General features: G+C 41.0%; 1 protein-coding gene across 3 annotated transcripts in view; it reads left to right on the top strand.

Moving 5' to 3' along the window:
- The window catches only part of nrg1 (neuregulin 1), a 365,600-nt gene that overhangs the window by 202,481 nt on the left and 139,983 nt on the right, over positions 1–23,136 (top strand). For all 3 annotated transcript variants that reach the window (XM_052045975.1, XM_052045965.1, XM_052045954.1), the window contains exons 2-3: positions 8,199–8,379; positions 14,531–14,649. In XM_052045975.1, the coding sequence (XP_051901935.1) occupies positions 8,199–8,379; positions 14,531–14,649 (300 nt within the window). The remainder of the gene's footprint in view (positions 1–8,198; positions 8,380–14,530; positions 14,650–23,136) is intronic.

The following is a 23,136-nucleotide window of genomic DNA, read 5'->3' as shown; positions in this document are numbered from 1 at the left end:
AATGGTGTCCGGCCACGAGTCTGAACGGCTACTGTTTCTCTTGGCCCTGAGGGGACGTTGTGGAGTTGACCGACTGTGGAATGTTGGTTTTCCAAGGGGCCAAATGATGGAATTTTCAATTGTCTCCAGTTCTTCAACTACCCTGCTCCTAAGCTACTGTGCATTTGGCAAGGCACTGTACGAATAACATTGACAATTAGGTAAATTCTCTTTTATAACCACAGTGTTTGGCAAAGCCCATTAATCTTGAGTATTCTATGGAGCACCTAGTGTTATATTAATTCACTCACAGAATGTGAATGTTGCTGACAGGACCAGTGTTAACTGTCTATCCCAAATTGCTCCCTGAATACAAGAGTAAGGAAATTATGTTGCAGTTGTATAGAACTTTGGTTAGGCTGCACTTGGAGTATTGCTTGCAATTCTGGTCGCCCCATTACAGGAAGGATGTGGAGGCATTGGAAAGGGTGCAGAAGAGGTTTACCAGGATGCTGCCTGGATTAGAGGGTATGAGCTGTAAGAAGAGGTTGGACAAACTTGGATTGTTTTCTCTGGCGCATTGGAGGCTGAGGGGAGATCTGATAGAAGTTTATAAAATTATGAGATGCATAGATGGGGTGGATGGCGAGAATCTTTTTCCCAGGGTAGAAATGTCGAATACTAGAAGGCATAGTTTTAAGGTGATAGGGGAAAATTCAAAGGGGATGTGCGGGGCAAGTTTTTTGCATGGAGTGGTAAGTACCTGGAATGCATTGCCAAAGGTGGCAGTGATGTTCAAGAGGCTGTCAGATAGACACGTGAATATGTAGCGAATGGAGGGATATGGATCTTGTGCAGACAGAAGGGATTAGTTTAATTTGCCATCATGCTTGGCACAGACATTGTGGGCTGAAGGGCCTGTTACTGCACTGTGCTGTTCTATGTTCTATGAACTAAGTAACATGGCAAGCAGTTAAGAATGAACAATATCGCTGTGGGCCTGGTGTCACAAATGGACCATACTGGGTAATGTTGGCACAATTCCTTTCTCTGGGACATTTTTGAACAGAATGGTTTTACAACAACCAATTGGAGGAGTTACACAGCCTACTTCACATAAATAGTGGACCATTTAACGTCCATCAGAGCAGGTAGATGTTTCACAATCACCCTTACTGATACTAGCTTTTTATTCTAAATGTACTTAATTACTTAAATATAAATTCCCTAACTTCTGTGAAGGGTGGAGTGGAGGCAACTTGTAATCATGTTCCTGGAGTAATAGTGCAGTACTAGTCCTGGGGCTCAATTACAGTGTTGGAGAACCCTTTGTGACTCACTATCCAGGTGCTGAAAGATCATTTTTATTTTCTTAACAATTGATTTGATGATTTTTTTAATGTTATTTGTTTCCTTGTCTGTATCAAAAGGGAGGATGTCCATGTTGGCCAGCAGAACCTTTTCAAGGGTCTGTACCCTGTAGGTTAAATGCCTTGGCTCTGTACCCATTAACAATGGACAAAATACTTGATGGGTTTGTGGTCAAACTCACAATATCTTTATCATTATGGCCTCCCATTTTCCTGTCCTGGGAAGTAAAGGTTGTCCCCTTCAGTTACATAGCTCAATGATTATGCATTCGTTTGATATTATGTAGGTACTCGATAGCTTTGGGAGTTAGCCTAAGTGCAATGAAATGAGATGCGAGATAAGCTAATGCTAATGAGTATGATGTTTCTCTAGGATGCTTGCCATGTTTTCTGTCTTTTTCCCACTACTTTCAGCGCAGTTCAGTTAATGTAAGGGCCGTATTTATTTTTTTGACTTTACAATGAAACAACTTGCACTCCTTGTACCATCAGGAAACTCTACAGCCTATTGATTACTTCTGTGATGCACTGTTATTGCAATGCAGGGAATGCTGGCAGCCAATGTATGCAGAGCAAGATCCCATGTAAACAGTAAGGTTATGTAGTAAGTCTTTGCTGTCCTCAGGAGATGAGTGTTGGCCAGGGTGTTTGGAAAACTCTTTCTTCTTATCAAACCTTGAGCTTAAGGCACAGGATCAGCCACAATTGTATTGAATGCCATGGTAAGTTGGAAGGGTTACACAGCCTACTTCACGTAAATAGTGGACCATTTAACGTCCACCAGAGCAGGTGGATGGGGTTAATCTAATATCACATTGAAATGACACTGCTTCCAACCATGAATCATTCCTTCAGAAATCCTCGCATGGATTTCTAAGTCTTGCCATGGTCCTTGAACTCATGATGTGACTCTGAGTTAAGAGTGGTTGTACTTGAATCAGTAATACTTGGTAGTTTAATTCCATAGCCTTACTCTTTTTCTCCATTCACAACTGATTTACTACAGTGTTTGCAACCCCCTTGAGTTAGATCTGAAGTCTCTGTGGACCAGACTTGGCAGTAGTGATGTATCTCCACAGCCCACTCACCCACCTATAGGGCCCTCACCTACTTTACCTTGATGGTGAACCTCATGTTTACACCAAGGACTCTGAACTCCACAATGATTGAAAATCTGCTTAATTATGCATGGTGCAATTATTTTAATTATCTTTTAATTCCTATTTAAAATTCTGACATGTAGTAACTGAATGTTAATATGCCATTTGCCAACTAACAAACTACTGCAATTTCACAAATGACCCTTTGTCCAGACACAGTGCTCTGAATAATATTTGCTAATTTCTCTGGAACATTTTGTGTATTACTGTTTGCATACTGATGTAAACCCTGGTTTTAGAAGGCTTCCCACTCTTATGTTAACTTTGCATCTGGATATCCAGAACCATACACATTGCTTTCAAAACTTATTCATCCCAACTCACAAGGAAGCTCATCCATCAGAGTCTATATTCTATTGGCTCCGTAATGGAGTATTTTTGAAGGCTTTACAAAAGAATAGAAGATATTGGAAGATACTAGCATTTCAGATCCAGGAGGTTTCATCAGAGTTAGTAAGAGAGAGAACGTTAGTTTTCAGTCGCAGAGAAGGTGGGTGAGCTAGGTAGAACAGGCTATACCTCTGATATGATGATACCAGTTGGGTTGATGGGGGCAGTGAGCATAACAGATACAAGCACATCATGCTACTTTGTTTGTGTAATAATGTGTTGTTAACAGTGAGGCTATGGGACATGCCCAGCAGACCAAATTATACTAACAGAAAAAGAACAACTGAGACAAAATGATGACGGATAGACATGGCCAGTTCTGATACAGAGAGAAAGAAAGGGTGAGTTACCAAAAGTTGGAGAATCCGATATCAAATCCAGAAGGCCACAATGTGTACAGGCAGAAGATGAGATGTTGTTCTTCAGGCTTGTATTGGGCCTTGTTGTAACCGTGCAAGATGCCACAGACAGAAAGCCCAGGGTTGGAGTGAGATAGTGAATTATAGTTTTTGAAATAGTTTCATGGTTGATCTTTGTTTAATGGCAAATAGCTCAACTAAATGAAATACTTTAAGGATCCCATTGCTTCTTTCTTAGAATGATTAGTTAAACACAGGCAGGTTCCTATGTATCTTACAATGGTTTCAATACATTGACTGGACATACTTCACAAGGAATTGCTGATGAAATGTATTCGTACTCTGCTCTAGGAATAAAAAACAAACATGTCCGTGTTTTAACATTCCATCCAAAAGGTGGCAGGTCTGACAGTGCAGCACTCTCTCAGTATAGCACTGAAGTGCTGTCCAGAAATATGTGTTCAAGTTTGGGTCACAGGACAATATTTCTTGAAGACTTCCTCAGAACGGGAGTGAAAAATGGATGATCTTTTACCATTCTGGACAAAGAAATGCACAAGCGCAAGAAAACTGGGGAATTAGAGGAAGGGAATTGATAGGAGGAGGCACAAGAGACTGCAGATGCTGCAATCTGAAACAACAAACAATGTGCTGGAGGAACTCAGTGGGTTGGGCAGCATGTGTAGGCGGAAAGGCATTGTCAACGTTTCAAGTTGAAATCCTGCTTCAGGACTGAGAATGGAGTCAATGAGGTCTGGTTCCTGAAAAGTAAGAATATTTTATAGACGTCGAATCTGGGTAGATAGTCCCACTTAGGTTAGGCAGAAAAACAAAGCAAAGTCTTTGCCTTTACAAAAATACCCATGGAGACCTATATTTATAAAGAAACCTTAACAACGTAAGAGTGCCCAAGGCTCTCTTGTTACTAGTACATTTTGTGAAGTTACTACTACAGGCAAACAAAAGTTGAGTCAAGGAAGTAGGTTTAAATTCTGTCAAGGTAGGAAAGAGGATGAGAAGGGTGGAGAGAATTATCAAGGGAATTCCAGAGCTGGCGACCTTGGCAGTAAGTGCATGGCTGTGAATAGTAGAGCGATTAAAATTGATCATTATTAGGAGGCAAGAGCTGAAAGAATGCTGAAATTGAAGATGGGTATAGGGCTGGAGTAGGTTTTGGTGGTGGGGCCATCGGAGGGAAGGGAGGGACTTCACCACAGAGGTAAAACTGAAACAGACACTAATGCCTCTGAGAGAAAAGCAGAGAAAGCACTTGGGATTGCGTCTGGATGTCCACAAAGCAATTTCAGCATCCCAGATTTAATTCACCCTGATGGTGCTGCTGGAATTGAGCCATTTTGAACACTTTCCAAGATGTCTGATCTTTTTAAAGGAAAAAAATGAAAATGTTTTATTTGAACATTTTAGAACAATTGAATTTAAATGAGCTGCATCCTTCAGTGCCGTACATTTGACCTGATCATTAATGAGGTAATGAGGAGTGTTTGGGATATTATTGCACAGATGTTACGGGAGCTCACGGCAGCTGCAACAATAATGAGGATGATGCATATAATTGGCTTCCAGGTGTCTTCATAATCAAAGTAATTAATGAAAGTTGTGCTTTGGCTTTTGAAAGATTCTAAATATTGACTTCATAGAATTTCAATCCAATGGGATAGCTGCCATCTTCTTCCAAAATGCTTTTATTTTGTTCTTTTTGCACTGTTCCAACTACATTCTGTCTGTCCACATTGTGTTTATAAATGATTAATGTTCAAATTTTAAAAAGATCTCCATCAAAAATGCACAGAATGCAAAAGACAAAAAAGAATCCATAACTGGTCCACGTGAGAGTCTCCTCTCTTCCATCAAACGTCAACATCCTCCTGTCCATTACACACATCTACGTTCACCACCAGCTACACCCAGTGCTAGCAAGTTTCATATCTGGACTGACCTTTGGGTAAAGGCATTTCTCCTGGATCCCTTTTTAGATCTATTGGTAACTGCCTTGTACTTATGAGGAGTATTAAAAGAGAAAAATATTCTGGATACTGGGAACCAGAAACACAGACATCTTAGTTGGAACAGTCAGCATTAGTGCAGAGAGAAACGGTTCAAATTTCAACTTCATTCAGGTAAAAGTCATTGACCCAGAACACTAATGCTTGTTTCTCTCTTATGAAATATATCACTTTCCATGGTAGATCCTGAGGGGACATATTCCTCAAAGGGAAATCTAGAACAAGGGGGCATAGCTTCAGAATAAGGGATCATTCACTTTAGATGGAAATGAGGAGGAATTTCTTCTCTTTGTGAATCGTGTGAATTCTCAGAGCTGTGGAGGCTGATGCATCAGGAAGTACTAGTGACAGATAGGGACTTTTTTTTTCCTTAGCTGGGAACCAAGGGTTATGAGGAACAAGCATGAAAGTGAAACTGAGGCCAAGATCAGAGGAGTCCTGATCTGATACAAAGGCAGAGCAGAAGTGAGGGAGCACGTAGTCTGTTATGTTCTAATTTATTTCACCTCAGCCGCCATCAGTTCTGAATGGTTCCAGGACTTTCTTTGCTTCACACTTATGACCCAAACTTACATCCTCTCCAGTATGGAAGCATATATCACTTCAGGATTGCCATTGCAATGTCTCTGTTAATTCGCTCCGTCTGACACAACAGCCGGGACCTCCCCGTGGCCACCCACTTCAATTCCACATCCCATTCCCACACTGACACGTCTATCCATGGCCTCCTCTACTGCCACGTTGAGGCCAGGCACAGGTTGGAGGAACAACACCTCATATTCCGCCTTGGGAGTCTCCAACCTGATGGCCTCAACATCGATTTCTCTAACTTCTGGTATCTCCACCCCTTCTTTTTCCTTCCCCTCCACTCTTTTGTCTTCCCGTATTCCTATGGCTCCCTTCCCCCGCCTTGATGACCTGCACATCTCCTCTCCTCCCCTCCCCCATCCTTTATTCCATGGTTCACTGCCCTCTCCCACCGGATTCCTCCTCCTTCAGCCCTTTGCCTCTTCTACCTGTCACCTCTCAGCTTCTTACATCGCTCCCTTACATCCCCCTCCCCCACCCACCTACCTTCCACCCCCCCTCACCTAGACTCACCAATCACCTGCCTACGTGTGCTCCTCCCCCTCCCCCCCCACCTTCTTATTCTGGCTTCTGCCCTCTGCCTTTCCAGGCCCGAAATGTTGACTGTTCATTTCCCTCCATGGATGCTGCCTGATCTGCTGAGTTCCTCCAGCACTTTTTGTGTCTTGCTCCAGATTCCAGCATCTGCAGAACTTTTTCTGTCTCAGTTACAAATTACGGTTTCATGAACTCTTCAATCTTGTTCAATCCTCTTATAATATTGGGCCAACTTGTGCCAACCCTGTTCCATGCCTTGTGGTCACGGCACACACTTGCCCTGAAGCCTCTCTGAATTTTTGAGGCTGAACGGTTGTCCTGGTTCTCCCATTGACATGGCTAACTAGGCTTCGGGTATTTGTTCATCCTGATTGCCATCGTATTAGGAGGTCTTTTCACTGTTTCCAATATATAATTAAGTCATAACAGAAGTTTAAAATTATTTAAGATAAGATAAGATATCTTTATTAGTCACATGTACATCGAAACACACAGTGAAATGCATCTTTTGCGTTGAGTGTTCTGGGGGCAGCCAAATGTCGCCACACTTCCGGCGCCAATATAGCATGCCCACAACTTCCTAGCCTGTACGTCTTTGGAATGTGGGAGGAAACCGGAGCACCCAGAGGAAACCCACGCAGACACGGGGAGAACATACAAACTCCTTACAGACAGTGGCTAGAATTGAACCCGGGTCGCTGGTGCTGTAATAATGTTATGCTAACCGCTACACTACTGTGCCTGCCCCAAAGTACAAAGAGAAAAATCTGTCTAAAACGTGAAAATGTTGTTCATTGATTAATAACATAAATATACATTGAAACTAAGAACAATAAATAGATGTACCATTTAAATGAAGGTTGATGACTCCATTAAGAGGAGTGGGGCCAGCTGGATGTGCCAGTTATGGAGGCATAAAGCTGAAGAGCAGATAGAAAGTGCCTTAGTTCAGCAACTTACAAATGCCTGTGTACTCAATTGTGATTCCAGAGGCAGAATGAGAGGTCAAATACAACGCACCCATCAACTGGATCTCAGCACGTTATGGACACAGTCTTTTTCCAAATGAGTCAAGTCATTAATGAGAAACCACGTGATTGACAGTTCCTGCCTTGCACAATGTCACGTGAAGTGCAGACAAAGGAACAGACATCAATTTGTCACGTCCCTGTAAATGTGCTATCTTGAGGCATCTTAAAGCAATTCAAGACCTTGTCCTTCTGCTCATTTGATCTTTTTTATATTCTTTACACACATTCCACACCTGTCTAACACTTGGACTTTAGAGAGAGTGAATTTGTTTAAGACAGGAGCTGGGATGGTTGTTGGTGAATCAGGCCTCTGATAAAAATCAGTGAAAAAGAAGAGAATGCAAAACAGGCAGGTAATTCACCAGGTTCATTCAGACCTTGGGGTTCCAAGCCAAACCTCAGGGTTGATGTTGAGGTTTGCTATTCAATGGATATGAAAAACTTTCTATACTCTGCATTGCCTATTGATTGTTAAAGGGGATAAGGGTTATGGGGAGAAGGCAGAAGAATGGGATTTTAAAAAATCAGCCATGATTGAATGATGGAGCAGTCCTGATGGGCCGAATGGCCTGATTCTGCTCCCATATCTTATGGTCTTATGGTCTAGTATCCATGTGGCATGCAGACTTAACCAACAGATGTGTAGGACTCCAGTCAGTTGAATGCCATCTGAGAATATTGAGACTCCTGTTCTTGCATTAGTTGTATTTTTATATCTTTCTGAAACAGCTGGTTAACTAGTAATTCTCTCCTCTCATAGCTTCAGCTCCAAAGATAAAACCACTGAAGAGTGATGTGGTGGTGAACGAGGGGAAGAAGCTTGTATTGAGATGTGAAGCTATTTCAGGATATCCACAGCCCACCTTCACATGGTATAAGGATGGGAAAAAGCTGAATGTCGATAAAAAGTCCAAAGAAATCAGGATCAAGAGAAAGAAAAGGTATTTTCAACTCTGCATTTGTGATCTTCCAGGGACTCCTGTCAGTTTTGGAGGCATTTCAACAGACTTTGCTTTTTGAGTGGTTACTTTGAACAATCTTTTCACATTAGAATCTAAATATTCCATGCAGCACCTTACACCCCATTGGTACAGAGGTGTAGAGACTATGATCCTTGATTAATAATCTGAAAGAAAAAATTTCACATGCTGCTGTGGCAAATGGTATTGGTATTGGTTTATTATTGTCACATGATTTACAGTGAAAAACCTAGTTTTGCAAGCCATCCATATAGATCGTTTCAAAACATAAGTACTTTGAGGTAGTACAAGGGAAAAGCAATAACAGAATGCAGAATATAGTGTTACAGTTACAGAGAAAATACAGTGCAGGTAGACAATAAGCTGCAAGGGCCATGAAAAGGTAGATTTTAAATTGAACCTGGGAAAACATGCTTATTAGGAATGCCACAGAGTATTGTAGTTAAGTTACAAGACCAGCATCCTGAGACATGATCTGATCTAGGGACGTGAGTTTGAATCTCATTGTAACAGCTGAGGAACTTAAAGTCAAGTAATACAATAAATCCAGAACTAGAGAGATAGTATTAGTAACCATAACAATGAAGCTGTTGGATTGTTGTAACACACATCACGTTCAGGGAAGGACATCCTTACCCAGTCCGGACTAAATGTGACTTCAGATCTACTGTTCTGGTTGGTTCATAATTTTCGCCTCAGTTCATGCCGTTTGGTATGGCCAGTGATATCTACATCACAGGAGCAAATAAATTAGAGAACATGTTCAGCACATGAACCCAATCACACCCTATGCTGATAGTCAAAGATGAAGAGTGATGACCCTACTAATGTTGCCCACATCCCAAGAATAAATAAAAGTATGAATTGAAGAATGTCACAGTGAATCCCCAATACCTGGAGGTAATAGGCTTGCTTGCTACTTTCAGAGGTTGCTGTACTTACTGGTAGCTTGTGGTACAGGACAGTTATTATGTTAGGCTGCATTGAATTAGTTCTTTTTTCACAAATTTGGAATTAATTATGGCTCTTATAACTATGAATGACAGCTTTTAATAATGGCACGCTCCTCCAAATAAATAATGCCTCTACAAAAAGATTATACCTGTTCAATTTGCAAGTAGCTGCTGTTTAATACGAGTAAGGACCCAGCAATGAGGACAATAATTACCTGTGTTTTTCTAGTGCCCTGATGATAGTAATACGTTCAAATATATTTCACAGGAATGGATTGGACAAAATTTGACATATAGGCTATTAGACAGCTAACCAAATGCTTGGAAAGATTTTAAAGTATTTTAAAAGAGTGTGACCCAGGCTATTACATACTCATCCAGCATCTCAGTCCCTTCTCTCACTTTGACTTCAATAGCGAGTTGGATGATGATTTAAAATCAAGACTTACTGTGCTTCCAGCTTCATCTTATGCTGTTGCGGAGGCGAGACACGTAAATGCAACATTTATCAACGTTCCCCGGAGCATTGCCTCATCTCTAACCCAATAAATGACCTGCTCCTTGCGCTTCCTTTGTAACTCTTAAAACTACCCATCAGAGAGGGGATTAAAAAAAAGCTTAAGAAACATACTGTGGGCTTTGCTGTTGAGTAAACAATAAGCTGCCCCATGCCACAACACTTGGAGTTGATGCGTTTCTAACTGCCAGAGGGAAAACTGAATGGATTGGACTTGGTCATGTTAGAGGACGTTAAGGACCGAATCATGTGGACTGGGCCGGAGTCACATACTGTATATATCAGACCAGGTAAGAATAGAAGAAGGACATTGGTGAACCAGGTGCTTTTTTCCAAGAATCCAGTAATTTTGTGGGTTACCATTGCTGTTGATTAGTTTATTTTGAATTTGAGTTTATTGAATGAAGTTAATTCTACAGCAGCCGTGCAGATTTGAACTTGAGCCTCTGCAATACTAATCTGGTAATTTAAACTCTGCACCACCACTGTGTTTATCAGTAAAAAGCAGTCAGTTAGTTTCACCCTGAGTGAGTCATAGAGTCATGGAGTTGTACAGCACAGAAATTAGACCATCGGCCCACCAAGTCCATTGCAAATTTTTTTGCCCATCAACACTCGTCCTAAATTGGGCGAAACTTATTTCTAGCTCTGATCTCAAACTGCTCCCACCACCTTCCTGATACAGCATCTGTCCTGAGGCAGGGTCTTGACCCGAAATGCCGACTGTCCCTTTGCCTCCACAGATGCTGCCTGACCTGCTGAGTTCCTCCAGCAGTTTGTTTTTTGCTCCAGATCCCAGCATCTGTCTCTTGTGTCTGCACTATTTTCCTATGTAAATCCTGCCTTTTGCCACTTAACCTTCAAAGGTTGGCAAGGCCTGTGGAAATGAGTAATGGCAGGTGACATCGTCCTGGGTGGGTTAGAGTACAAGGAGATTGGACCTCAACTACAAGGGATATTGGAATTGCCTGGATTCCAATTGGCAGTAGGATGGATGGATTAGTAGTGGTTGTTACTGATGAGTGGACACAGACAACATTTGCTAACTGCAATTACATCTTTATTCCCCAGTAAACTAATTCTATTACAAATCCCTCCATTCAGTAACCTCTGCAAAGATGATTAAAAGCGTGGTCAAATGGACAAATTTTAAGGTCCATCATAGAGGAGGACAGGAAGGCAGAGAGATTTAGGAAAGGAATTCCTGGACTTAGGTTGTAGGTAGGCTATCAGTGATGAGATGGAGTAGGGGTTGGCTAGTGTGTCAGTTCTAATAGGGCTGAATGAGTTTAAAGAGTTTGGAAAATTGCAAGGATGTGGAAGGACTGAATCAGTAGGTGGAACATGTCAGAATTGTGGTTTTGGCATTCTGGGAGTTATGTCTATAAACACAGGGTGAAAGTTCAGGAGTCAAAGATTGGAGACCAGCTGGGAGAGCACTGGAAGGGTAAAATCTCAAGGTAACATCTGGATCAAGGTTTCACCAGCAGGTTAGTTGACACTTGGCTTTGTAATGGCCGTGCATAAATGAACAAAAAGCACAGATAAATGGATAATCATTTGGAGGTTCATTTGAAGCCACAATCAATGGCAGTGCAGCTTTTCTGTTTGTTAACTGAACCCCAAGGTTATGCCAATGCCTTAAGCCCACTGAGGGCTAATTAATGGGTGCCCATCAAAGCAAACCTTCTTCAGTAATACACAGTTGTAGTGCTACTGTCCTTTCAACTTGAAGATAGTGCAAGACAGAACTAAAAGGACATTGATTTTCAATGAAGACTGCCCACACCGATTGGTTATTTTGTTCCCTTATTTTGAATTACAGGAACATTGACTACCTTATAAAAAGTCATTAATATTAACATGCTTTCTTTAAAAAAGAACTTGTCTGGCTATTGATTTTGGAATGTGCTTGTTTGAACAGAGAGTGCTGACATCATCACTGCAGGGGCATCAGGGGAGCTGTAGCTATTAAGCATTGCTAAATTTGACAGGATGTGAAGCTAAATTAATCTACACAATGCGGTCAATGAACAAATTGGAGGTCGATGGTCTTTCTATGGTGTTCCTATTTCCTTTTATATAATTTGATGTTTTAACAGACTTTCTCATACTCTCTCATGTGGCTGTTCTTCATGACCAATGAAATCTAATGGTCAATTGGATATTTAACTGTGTCATTTTATTCTTGGTCAATATCCACACCCACCTGTTTTTCCTGTCAGACATTACTGGTTTGTGTGCAGTGTTCTATTCCTTTGTTAGATGTGGACATTGCTAGTGAGGCCAGTTGCCCTTAATTGCTCTAGAGTGGTGATTACAGTTGGTGGTTAGGTTGCTCAAAGTGGAGAAGGAGGTTTTGGGAAGGTTGTGAGATCCTTGCAACATCCATTGGTAGCACAGAGAAGCCCTGCATAAGAGGCAAGAGGAAAGCACCATCTCACAAGCCACCCACCCACCTGCCCCATCAGACACCTCCTGCCCCTATGTGGAAGTGACTGCAGTTTCCACCTGTGGCTACATTAACCACATTGGAATCTACAAAACCAGAGGGTAAGCAAGTCATGCTCAATCCTGAAGGACTGCCTGAGAAGAAATTTTAAGAATGATAACCCTGAGTTAATCACAAACACTCCCCTGTCACAGCTCAACGCTGACCAAGGATTAAACTTGTTGTCTGTAGTTAGATCTTAATGTGTGAACTACACATGGTGAGGTAAAAAAGAATTAGCACCTATTGATGATTTCAAAAGTGTAATATTTCTGCATTTTAAAAATAAGAGAGGTTTAATAAATGTTTTTCTAAGAACGTCCCTGAAGTGATTTACACTCAGTGCAGTTTTGAAGTGTTGTCACTGCTGTGCTGCAGGAAGGGAATACCCAGCCTGTGAACAAACCCCAACACGCATTAATGTCATAATGGCCAAAACAAAAAATTTATGCCGAGGGATAAATTTTGCCATTGCCCCAGCCTCTCATTCTGCATCCTTCCACAACATACCTGCTATGGGATCATTTGCATCCACCCCAGAAGAAAGACTGGAGGGGCTCTGGTTTATTACCTTAGGTAAAAGAAGGTACCTTTACTGAGAAATACCACCTCATGACTGCCCTAGTTTAGATTATGTGTTCAAATCATTTTCTGACTCGGAGGTCATGTTCTCTCCTGAGGAGAAGTGGTGTGTTAGATCGAATATTCCACCCAATTCCCATTCAGTTCTGGAACGAATTGGAGACAGACAGAGGGGTGGGTGGGGAGGAAATGGGATGATGGTAGGGGTGTCCTTTTTTCAGATAATGGATCAATGATCTCAATTCTGACCAGTCCAGAAAGAGCAGAACTTTGTTGCCAAATAGGCAACAAGCTCTTCTCACTTCACTTCACACATACACACAGACACACAGACACACAGACACACACACACACACACACACACACACACACACACACACACAGTCATTGGTCAATAGTGTGAAACAAGCTGCATTGATTTGCTTTGCTTGTGGGCCCTTAATGTGCCTCACGGTGAGGTTTCACACAATGTTTATTGAGCTGGTGCCGAGCATTATATCCTAGAGAGCAGTAGGATGTGAGATTGCTCCTGCCATAAGTTAGTATTTGTGTTTTTTAGTTGTTATAGACACAGTATAGATACATGCAGTGAATTCTACCTCGCTACTGGGATGCTGTTGGATGAAAAGGGACCATGGATGCAAGTTTGAAGGAATAATTGCCTTTTCAGGTTAGGAAGATAAAGTAGAAAGCAGTCAAAGGTTAAATCTCTAAATTCAGTCAAACATGGGCCATGACCCTTGCCATGAAACCACTAGGCTGCCAGCAGAACAAAACATTAATGTTGCTTCCTTTGCCAATTTTGGAAAGAAAAGAGAAATGAAGAATGTCACGATAGTGGAACAGAGCATTCTCTACCTTTGACACACTGTGTCATCATTAAGCAACTACTGTTTGATCAGATATGGAACTTCTTCAACACTAACAAGTTTCTTAAACCTAAATGCTGAAGAGAATCCTTATTGCACCAGTACAGTACCTCTCTGCTTAATTACAATGGCCTTTACAAAAACAGTGAAATATTCTTTTAATTACTGCAGAGGCATCAGTTCCCTCTACTGCAGGGACTGTATTCACCCCTGCAACTGTGTTCTGCGTTCACAACTACTCCAGAAACCTGCTTTCACCTCTACTGCAGAGGCTACATTCACTTCTACTACAGGGACCTGCTTTCACCTCTACTGCAGGGACCTGCTTTCACCTCTACTGCAGGGACCTGCTTTCACCTCTACTTCAGGGACCTGATTTCACCTCTACTGCAGGGACCTTAATTCCCCAATTGCTGCAGGGATACATGTTCCCCTCCTTACTGCATGGATATCTGTTCCCAACTATTACAGGGCTTGCGTTCACCTCTTTAGTTCAGGAGTTGCCTTCAGCTCTATGTTAGGAACCATAATTCATGCTTTTAGTGTAGCATCATTTTTTCAATTCTCTGCTGCTGGGAGATCCAGTCACCTCTCCAGCAGGGCAATGTAGTCTCCTTTCCAATGAGGGAGAATCCATTAAACTCAAGGTTTATTTTCCTCCCATTCCACAAAGTGAAAGTGTCTTTTGCTGCTTTTGCAGGAAGGAATCCGAACTTCTGATAAGGAAAGTGAAGCCATCACATGCCGGGGAATATACGTGTAAAGCTGTCAATCAGCAGGGTGAAGACCAGTCAATAAGCAACATAGCTGTCACGCCTGGTAAGAGCGATTGCATTGATTCACATTGATGGATGTGTGTCTGCACCAGTTCGCAGTCACCACTTAACAATATACTAATTGGTATTACCTTAAGCAGGTGAACGCATGCTGACTGTTGACGCTGTATTGGCTCAACATACTGATGTTTTCTGTGATAGAGAGAAGTCAATGGGACCAGCCATTTTGCAACTGTAAAGAGCAGATGAGCAATAAGTGAATGACTAAAGGATAGTTCGAGCAACTGAGTTGGCAAAATGCCTAATTTGATGAAAGGTTCAATAGTAATAACTTGCATATTACAACCATTTCTGCTGAAATGGTGCTTTTTGAATTTCTGTAAAGAACAATGAAAGATTATCAAATAAATTAGATTTTATGCCTAATTATATAATATATGAGACTTAGAAGCCAAGTTGCTTTACATTTTGCCTAATGTTAAAAATATTTTATTGCTTTATTTTGCAACACAAGGCAAATTGCAGTGATATTTTGCCTCGCCAACCTTTGTAACATCATGAGAAAGAATAGGACCAAGAGCTATTAAAGTGAATTTTCTAAGTTATCTGTCATTAAATATTGGTGCAAAGAGAGTTGGGGTGTGGTCCATAAGTACGTTCGTATAAGGTCCTGGTGTGAAAACGATCTTGTGCAGTAATTAATCAACAGCCCATTTTACTCCTTGTACATTAGACAATTAGACAGGATATGCAATGTGCTGCCAGTTCATTATCCTCTGCTTTGTGTTTGTGCTGAACTTAACTGTGCTCATTGGAAATGTCTGTGTCCACATTTATGATGGTAAATGGTATGTAAACCTGTCACATTTTAATGACACTTTCCCCTTAGCCTTGTCATGCCTCCAATAACTGGAGGGCAAAATTACATGGTGACAAACTTATACAGGAAGTTTCCATTATAAATGGAAGGTTGAAAGCAAATTTAAAAATAAGAAGATGTTCAATGTTAAAACAGTTATTGTCGTTATCAATGTTGTTTTCATTCTGCTCTCTGGTCTAAATGCCCCTTCACTTTTGACTCCTCTGTAACTAAAAACTATACTCAGTAGTGACAGCCCTAACAGAAAGCAACTGAAGATTAATTAGTGCAGATCAAAAGAGAGAAATTTGTTTTTAGTAACTAGTGCTAAATGTGTATGTTGGCCAGCAATTGATTCATCTTTGTGCACTTGAATGCACTGAATGCATGAAATCTGCAGAGACAATATACTGACAACCAAAATATGACTTTATCTCTCTAAATGCCATTATACAGGTGAGTTATCTGCCAACAAGATGCCTTTGTATGTTTTCAATTTACTTAAAATTGTTTTGCTAGTTTTACAGTGGAAAATGGTCTTGGTATTAATGCTATTTTGTGCAAGATCATTTTCTCTTGATGTCCCCTTCTTGTTTCCCTCTCAGCACCAATAATGAAAAAAAATGCATGAAAAAGCAAAAATTCTTGACCAGAAATTCTGCACAATGCATCAACGTTAAAGCAAGTTTTGTCCTTTGCTTTCAAAATGCCCATTGTTAAGATGTCATGATCATTGAGCTTTTAAATCTGTTTGTCTCAACTTTAATCAAAGACAGAGACATCTGGGCAGCATCAATCTCCTGTGATACGTTCCCAATAATGAACAGTGAGCACTGATTTGAAGTCTGTCATTGCTGAAGCACACTAAGTCCAGCTCTTGTACATGATGGCACCAACCAAAGCTGTCAGTAGAAGTCCTATCTGCTTTTGAATTTGTGTTCCTCAGTTTTCATGTTCTTTAGCCACTGAATGATTAAAGATACACAATCTCCAAATGCAGAACCACAGAGCAATTTCAGAATCATCTTAAATCCTGGATTTTTTATGCATCCGCTGAATAGAATGGGGTGTGCTTTTAGAAAATTGGGAGAGCTTTTAACATCATTTTAGGAATATGCTTGATGTTGCATATAAGTGATTCCCAGTGATCTGGAGTGAATACTATATCTGGTGCTCATGTGGAAAGCCAGTTTTAACATTCAATAACATTTACAGAAGCTGCCAACAGGTGTTTGGCTTGTGTCAGCAAGTCTGAAAAAGGGTCTGACTTGAGTGTTTTTAGTTTCACAGCATTAAGTAGATGTTGGACAAGGTTTTTGTATCTGTATTTTTTGTCATATTGAAACCCTGATATTTCTGTTAAGGAAGCATCACCTATGTTCCAGAACAGCTCAAACACAGGCAGTGTCAGGCAGGAAACTAGCCAGATCGGCACTTAGATTGGGCTGAACATTTCTCTCCTTTTGTGGGTTACCTTGGGCTGTTTACATAGACTTTCAGTCCCATTCCTTTCAAGATTGAAAGAGTAGATGTAGAATTAATGTTGATGAGGATAGCATGAAGGTCACTAATACCATGAAGACGTGTTGGAACCCATTCTGTTGCAATGTGGTTGATAATGCATCTTGTGTAGTTTAAGTGGCTGACATCCAACTGTTTTATACATGTGTGAAGTCATTTATGTATGCAATCCAAAGCTTTGTGTAGCTTATCTCTAAACTAAAAAGTTTAACTGAGGATAAAATGTTCTCAATTTAAAGCAAATAATAATGTATCTATTTTTTCTGAGGAAAGGTACACTTAAATCTGCACATTTGCTGCATTCTCATACAGGATGTTATTTCCATAAAGTTTTTCTTCGGTTGCATTTTTGTTGGCAAGGAGTTCCCAGCCTGAAACGTGAAGCACAGAAACATATCTGCAGTAACTGGACTCCACTACTTGTTATCAACCAAGTCACAGAAGCTGTGTTGAAACATGTCTGGTGTATTGAGAAAGAGGAACTCAATTTTTTTCTACATTTCAGAAATCAGTGACCTGCACTTAAGTTGTCTGACAAGCATCCGACCAGCTATTAACACCACATTTTATATTCATAAGCCAAATACCGAAAAGGTCCTTTTAATTCTGCTTGACCCACTTGATTTACTTGAGATAGGGAAACGAACCAGTCACATCCCAAGTCATTTATGGGAAGGAGCTTGTGGGATTATTTTGGGTTTGGGGTTGACCTTCAATTAGTCAATCCCCAGGCTGGGCATTCAGCTGATCTTGGCTGGGCCAAGGGTAGAAATGCTCCCATTAGACTTGTGACAATCAGCTGGGCTTCCCAAGTCTTATGCAAGGAATCCCACTGGAAGTGGATGTGTTGGCATCTGCTGGGACCAGAGAGGTTGCCCACTGCCCTATGTCCATTTCAACAGTGGATACTGCCTGCTCACATGAGGGCCTGGTGCCTATACCTACCTACAGATGATGAAATCTCCTCTCAGTAAGGGAGGTAGGGTTGTTGGGGTGAATGTTGGGGTGAATGGGGAATGGCATGATAAAGAAAAACTACAAGACAACCAACCCTTGGACCTCTATGAAGATGAAACAGAATCCATGCCACTGCAGATTAGACCATGGAAGCCTAAGGCATAAGGTCCCTCTAGTTGAATGCTAGAGACCCAATCATCTCCCCATCATATTTTTCCTCATATCCAATGACAGTGCTGTCTCGGCATTCATTTTGAGTCAGTTGCTCAACTGATTTAGAAGGAAGACACCAAAAAGATTTCCTCAGTATAACGCAATACTTCCATGGAATCAGCACCACCCGATGAAAAGCATGATGAATTAGGAGGTGCATTTCACACAGGGCTCTCTCCCACTGTGCCACATTTACCAGTCCTGCACGCTATGCTGCTCTCCTTTAATATAGTCGCTTTCTCTGGTATTTTCATTTTCATGCTCAGCTGCTCTGCAGATGAACATCCATAATGCACTCCATTAACAGTGTAGACTGCAGCTCATTGGAATGCTGCTCCTTAAAGTACGCCTGTAAAATTGCTGAAACACATTTTTACACCAATAAATAAATGCCACAGGTATGGAAAAAAACAAATATATCAGTTCCCTGTAATATTGTTTGAGTTTAAGAGTTTCTAAATGTCCTCTGCAACTCTGTGAGATTGTATAATTAGTCTTATTAAAACACAATAAAATATTAATCATTTGGTCAAAAGATTTTTTTTTGCCTGCCTTAAAAGTATATATGTCTAGAAATGTATGTGATAAATGGGTAATACATGTAGTGTAAAAGCCTGATCTGAAGTTAACAAAACAAACATCACAAAATTACTTTAAGAAATCATTATCATGGTTTACTCACTTTAAGAGCATTGAAGTCAGATTCGGGTGTTTCACAGTCACTGCCATCTCCTGGGCAGGCCATGACGATGGCACTTGCCCGCTGAACCAGGTTACCATGGAGGTAAGGTCAAAGGTGGCAGAGGGATGCAAATTGTGGAAAAACATGGGTGGAAAGAGGGGAATATGGAGAGGACAGTGGGATTAATGATGCACTGGTCTCTTGGGGAGCTTTCCCTGAATGTGGAGCTGGTTGATCATGCCCTGCGGCAGCAAGTGGTCCCAACATCGCAAGATGACTGGCAGCCATTGGAATGCAGATCAGGATGTCTGTGAACTGTGGTTATCATTGACAGAAGCCCCAAGATGTACCAAGGGCTGCAGGCAATGAAGTTTTATGGAACAATAAATGACAGGGTGTGATTTTGAACACTCAAAACTGATACCCCAGGGAGACACTTCAAATCAGGCATGATCTGCGGCTTTCAGAGAGATGTACTCATTATTGAACTGATCCTAAGTCATAACCTTTTGATCTAGTTTTTGTCAATAAATAATTAATGGGCACTGCACCTGTTAATAATGTGATCACGTTTGAGAAATACAATGGGGACACAGCATCAGTGTTAGAATGAATTGCAGCTGTAAGTTCCCAGTCTAATTTCCTGATGGGCAGGCCTTCAATAGAAAATGAGTGCAAAAACTTCAAAACATGTCCTAATTGGTATCTTATGTATTAAATGTACATAAAAAATGGACACAATGGCTCTTTTCTGCTCCAACATATAGGCTTTGGTCCTTTACCTAACTGTGTAGACAAGAGATTTGGGAACCCTTGAAGTACAAATCGTGAACCTAACATGAAGCTGAATTCCTGTGCGGTGTTTTCACCAGAACACCATATTGAAAATAGTAATTGTGAGTTTCACGATATCGGAGGCCAGTGAATCGATGGCATCTTGAAAGAGGCTTCATCCAGACCAGCTCACCTCTCCCTGTTTCTTTCTCAGAACTATGAACCCCATCCCCAAATATACTTGCAATTCCTGCTCAGAAGTTATTACATCTCCCCTGAAGGACACCGGGGGAAACTACACAAATCAAAATGCAAATACAATATTGTTGAATTGACTCAGGCAAGCACCAGCACTGTAATCATTAAGAAGTAATTGGATGCTGCAGTGGAGATATTTTCCAGTCTGAAAAGTCCTTGTCACCTTGTACTCAGTTCTGAGTATCTGATTCTCCACCTCTTGAGATACCTCTTCAATCACGCAGGATTAAGGAGAAAACAGCAAAGTTCTTGTCAATTTGTTAACTGTTTTCTTTCCTCTCTGCATCAGATACAATTGTCACCAAAGGACGTCAGTGGTAATTCTGTGCCACTTCTCTTCAGCTGAATGAGAACGCCTACTGTATGCTGCAATATTAATTGTGATGTTGGCACATTATTACACTGCTCTGTGCATCATATTTGAGAAATGTCATGTGCAAATGACCTACTTCCTCTGGAAAGGTCAGTAAACAGCAGCACAGGACCACAGCATCAAATAATGGATGATAGTGAAATTCATTTACTGCTTTTTAAACCGTTACTCTTTGGCCACATGAAACGGATGGCATTAAGTGTTTTATTTTGTTGTGCTTTTGCAGTGAGGTGGAAATATGGAGTAATAGAAAGCTAGTAGTCAGGTAGAGAGATGGGAGTTACCCTGGGGCCAAGATGTTCATAAAGAAACCAATGAACTTCCTCCTTCATTTCTCATTGATATCCTTTGGATATTTGTTACTTTGTATGAAGCATGGCACTCTGTCACTTGATGGCTGCTGTCACATCGTCAAGTAGGTTATACGTGAAAAATTCATTGAAAGGAACGTGCATTCAGATGGATTCAGATCATGTGTTCAGAATCACATTAAATACTGATGACCTAAATCTTCAATAGAAGTCCATTTTGAGAAGATGTTCTTGTGCCTAATGTTCTGTCTTATCCCAAATACCCCAAGCATGTCCAAAAGCTTTTAAGTGCATTGACTGGCAGTTTGCAGTCTATGTGTATTCTACCCAGCCCTGACTAACTACGTTCAGATTCAAATTCAGATTAGTTTATTGTCATATACACCAGGGTGCAATGAAATTCCTTGCTTGTGTGAAGCTTGCAGAGTAAACAGTATACATGGTAATAAAAAGTACAACAATAAATACATTGATGAGTGCAAAACAGCAGAATGGTGCTGCAAAAAGAAGTGCTAAAGTGACAATAACGGAATTAAGAATGGATTTAGAAGTAAGAGTCTGAGAGTATGGCAGTGTCACCGGGAAAGGGATGTGAAAAAAGTGAATAGTTCGGAATTCTGATAGCAGTGGGGAAGAAGCTGTTATTAAGTCTCATCATCTGGGCTTTCAAGCTCCTGTATTCAGTATAACATGATAATAAATCCACAAAGGGTAGAAATCCTTCAGTAAACAAATCCTGTCTTCTCTGATCATTCCCAACTCTGCAACCTCCTTACAGCCCAGTACCCCAGCTTCTTTTGAAACCACTCCTCCAGGGCAGTCCTGCCTTCAGCTGTTGCTTTGGAACTCTCTCATTAAATCCAATTGTCTCTACAAGAGGTCTTCCTAATGCCCACCACTTTGACCAAACTTTGGGCTGTCCTCTCATAATATCTCCTACTTTACTATAGTGTCCATTTCTACCGTATGTGAAGTATGTGAAGCTTCTTAGGATACTTTACATGATTTGAATGCAGCGTATAAACATGTACAGTTGTACCTGTGTTGGTTGTAGAGGAATGTGGTATGGAAATATTCCCTCTGGCCCACCAGGTCCGCACCAACCAACAAACATCCACTTTCACCCTAATCCTACCTCAACCCATTTTAACCTCCCACAATCCCATCAACTCCTCCCAGATTCCATCATTCATCTACACTAGGGGCAATTTACAGTGGCCAATTAACCTACCAACCTGCACACTTTTGGGACGTGGGAGCAAGCTGGAGAACCTGGAGAAACCCCACATGGAAAACAAGCAAACTCCATACAGATAGCACCAGAGGTGAGGATTGAACCCAGGTCACTGGAGCTATGGGGCAGTGACTCTATCAGCTGCATCACTGTGCTGTCTTATAATATTATTATTACTATATGAATATTTAATTTATTATTATATAAACATTCTTATGATATTAGTTAAGATGGGAGAAGGTCCAATGTTTTGGCCATCCTTGGTTCTGTCAGTCACCTGTGGTATAGAAAGTGTAGCACTGAACCACAGGGTGGGTAAGGTTGGCAGGTTCTCTTTCCAATGAGACTATATGTGGCCAATTTGGTTTTGACAATCTGGCAGCTTTTCAAGGTCATTATTGGAGCTAATTGCCAGATTTATTAAATTCCAATTCACAATTCTAAAACAAAACTAATGTCAGTTTATAGAATTAATCAGTTGGCTTAGCCTTGGGATTATTTGTTTAGTGTTCACCATCAATCAGTGCTATTCCACATATTTCCCTGCTGTCGCTTGCCAGAGATGCTGGTAGACGAGTGGATTTAGTTTCCAGGTTTTCACAAGCGTAGGCTAAATGTGAAATAAAGACAGAGTATCACACCAAGAAGCTGGAGGAGCTCAGTGGGTCAGACAGCGTTTATGGAGGGAAATGGACAGTCGACATTTCATCTGGACTGGAAGGTAGAGGGGAGACAGCCAGTATAAAAAGGTGGAGTGAAGGGGTGAAGCAAGAGCTAGCAGGATCGGTATATAATGGCTGTCTCCTTTCTACCTTTCAGTCTAGATAAAGGGTCTTGACCCGAATAAGTCAATTCCCCATTTCCCTCCATTGATGATGCCTGACCTGCTGAGTTCCGTCAGCTTTTTGTGTGTCGTTCCACATTCCAGTGACTACAATCCCTTGTGTCCCTTCAAAAACAGAGTACATCAGGAATACCCAAAAGGAAAAAACAAAGCTGCAGATGCCGAAAACCTGAAATAAAAATATAAAATGCTGGAGATGATCAGCAGGTCGGGCAGCGTCTGTTGAGGGAGAATCAGTGTTAATGTTTCAGGTGGATGACCTTTCATCAGAGTGCATTGACAATCTCTCTTATCTTTCACCTGATGATGGATTTCTTCTCCATCCTTTTTTTCCTTTGTTAGCATTTTAAAATTCACTTATTCTGTGACTACTCCAGTTCTCATGAAAGGGTGTTAACCTTTATTGTTAACTCGGTTTCTCTCTCTGCAAATGCTGCCTAACCTGTTAAACATCTCCTACGCTGTCTCGGGTATTCTCATTTTCATTGCAGATTGCCTGCAGGT

The sequence above is a fragment of the Pristis pectinata genome, chromosome 2 (assembly GCF_009764475.1).
Source record: "Pristis pectinata isolate sPriPec2 chromosome 2, sPriPec2.1.pri, whole genome shotgun sequence".
Taxonomy (NCBI): domain Eukaryota; kingdom Metazoa; phylum Chordata; class Chondrichthyes; order Rhinopristiformes; family Pristidae; genus Pristis; species Pristis pectinata.
The sequence above is the reverse complement of the archived record's forward strand: the minus strand, read 5'-3'. Positions and strand labels throughout refer to the sequence as shown.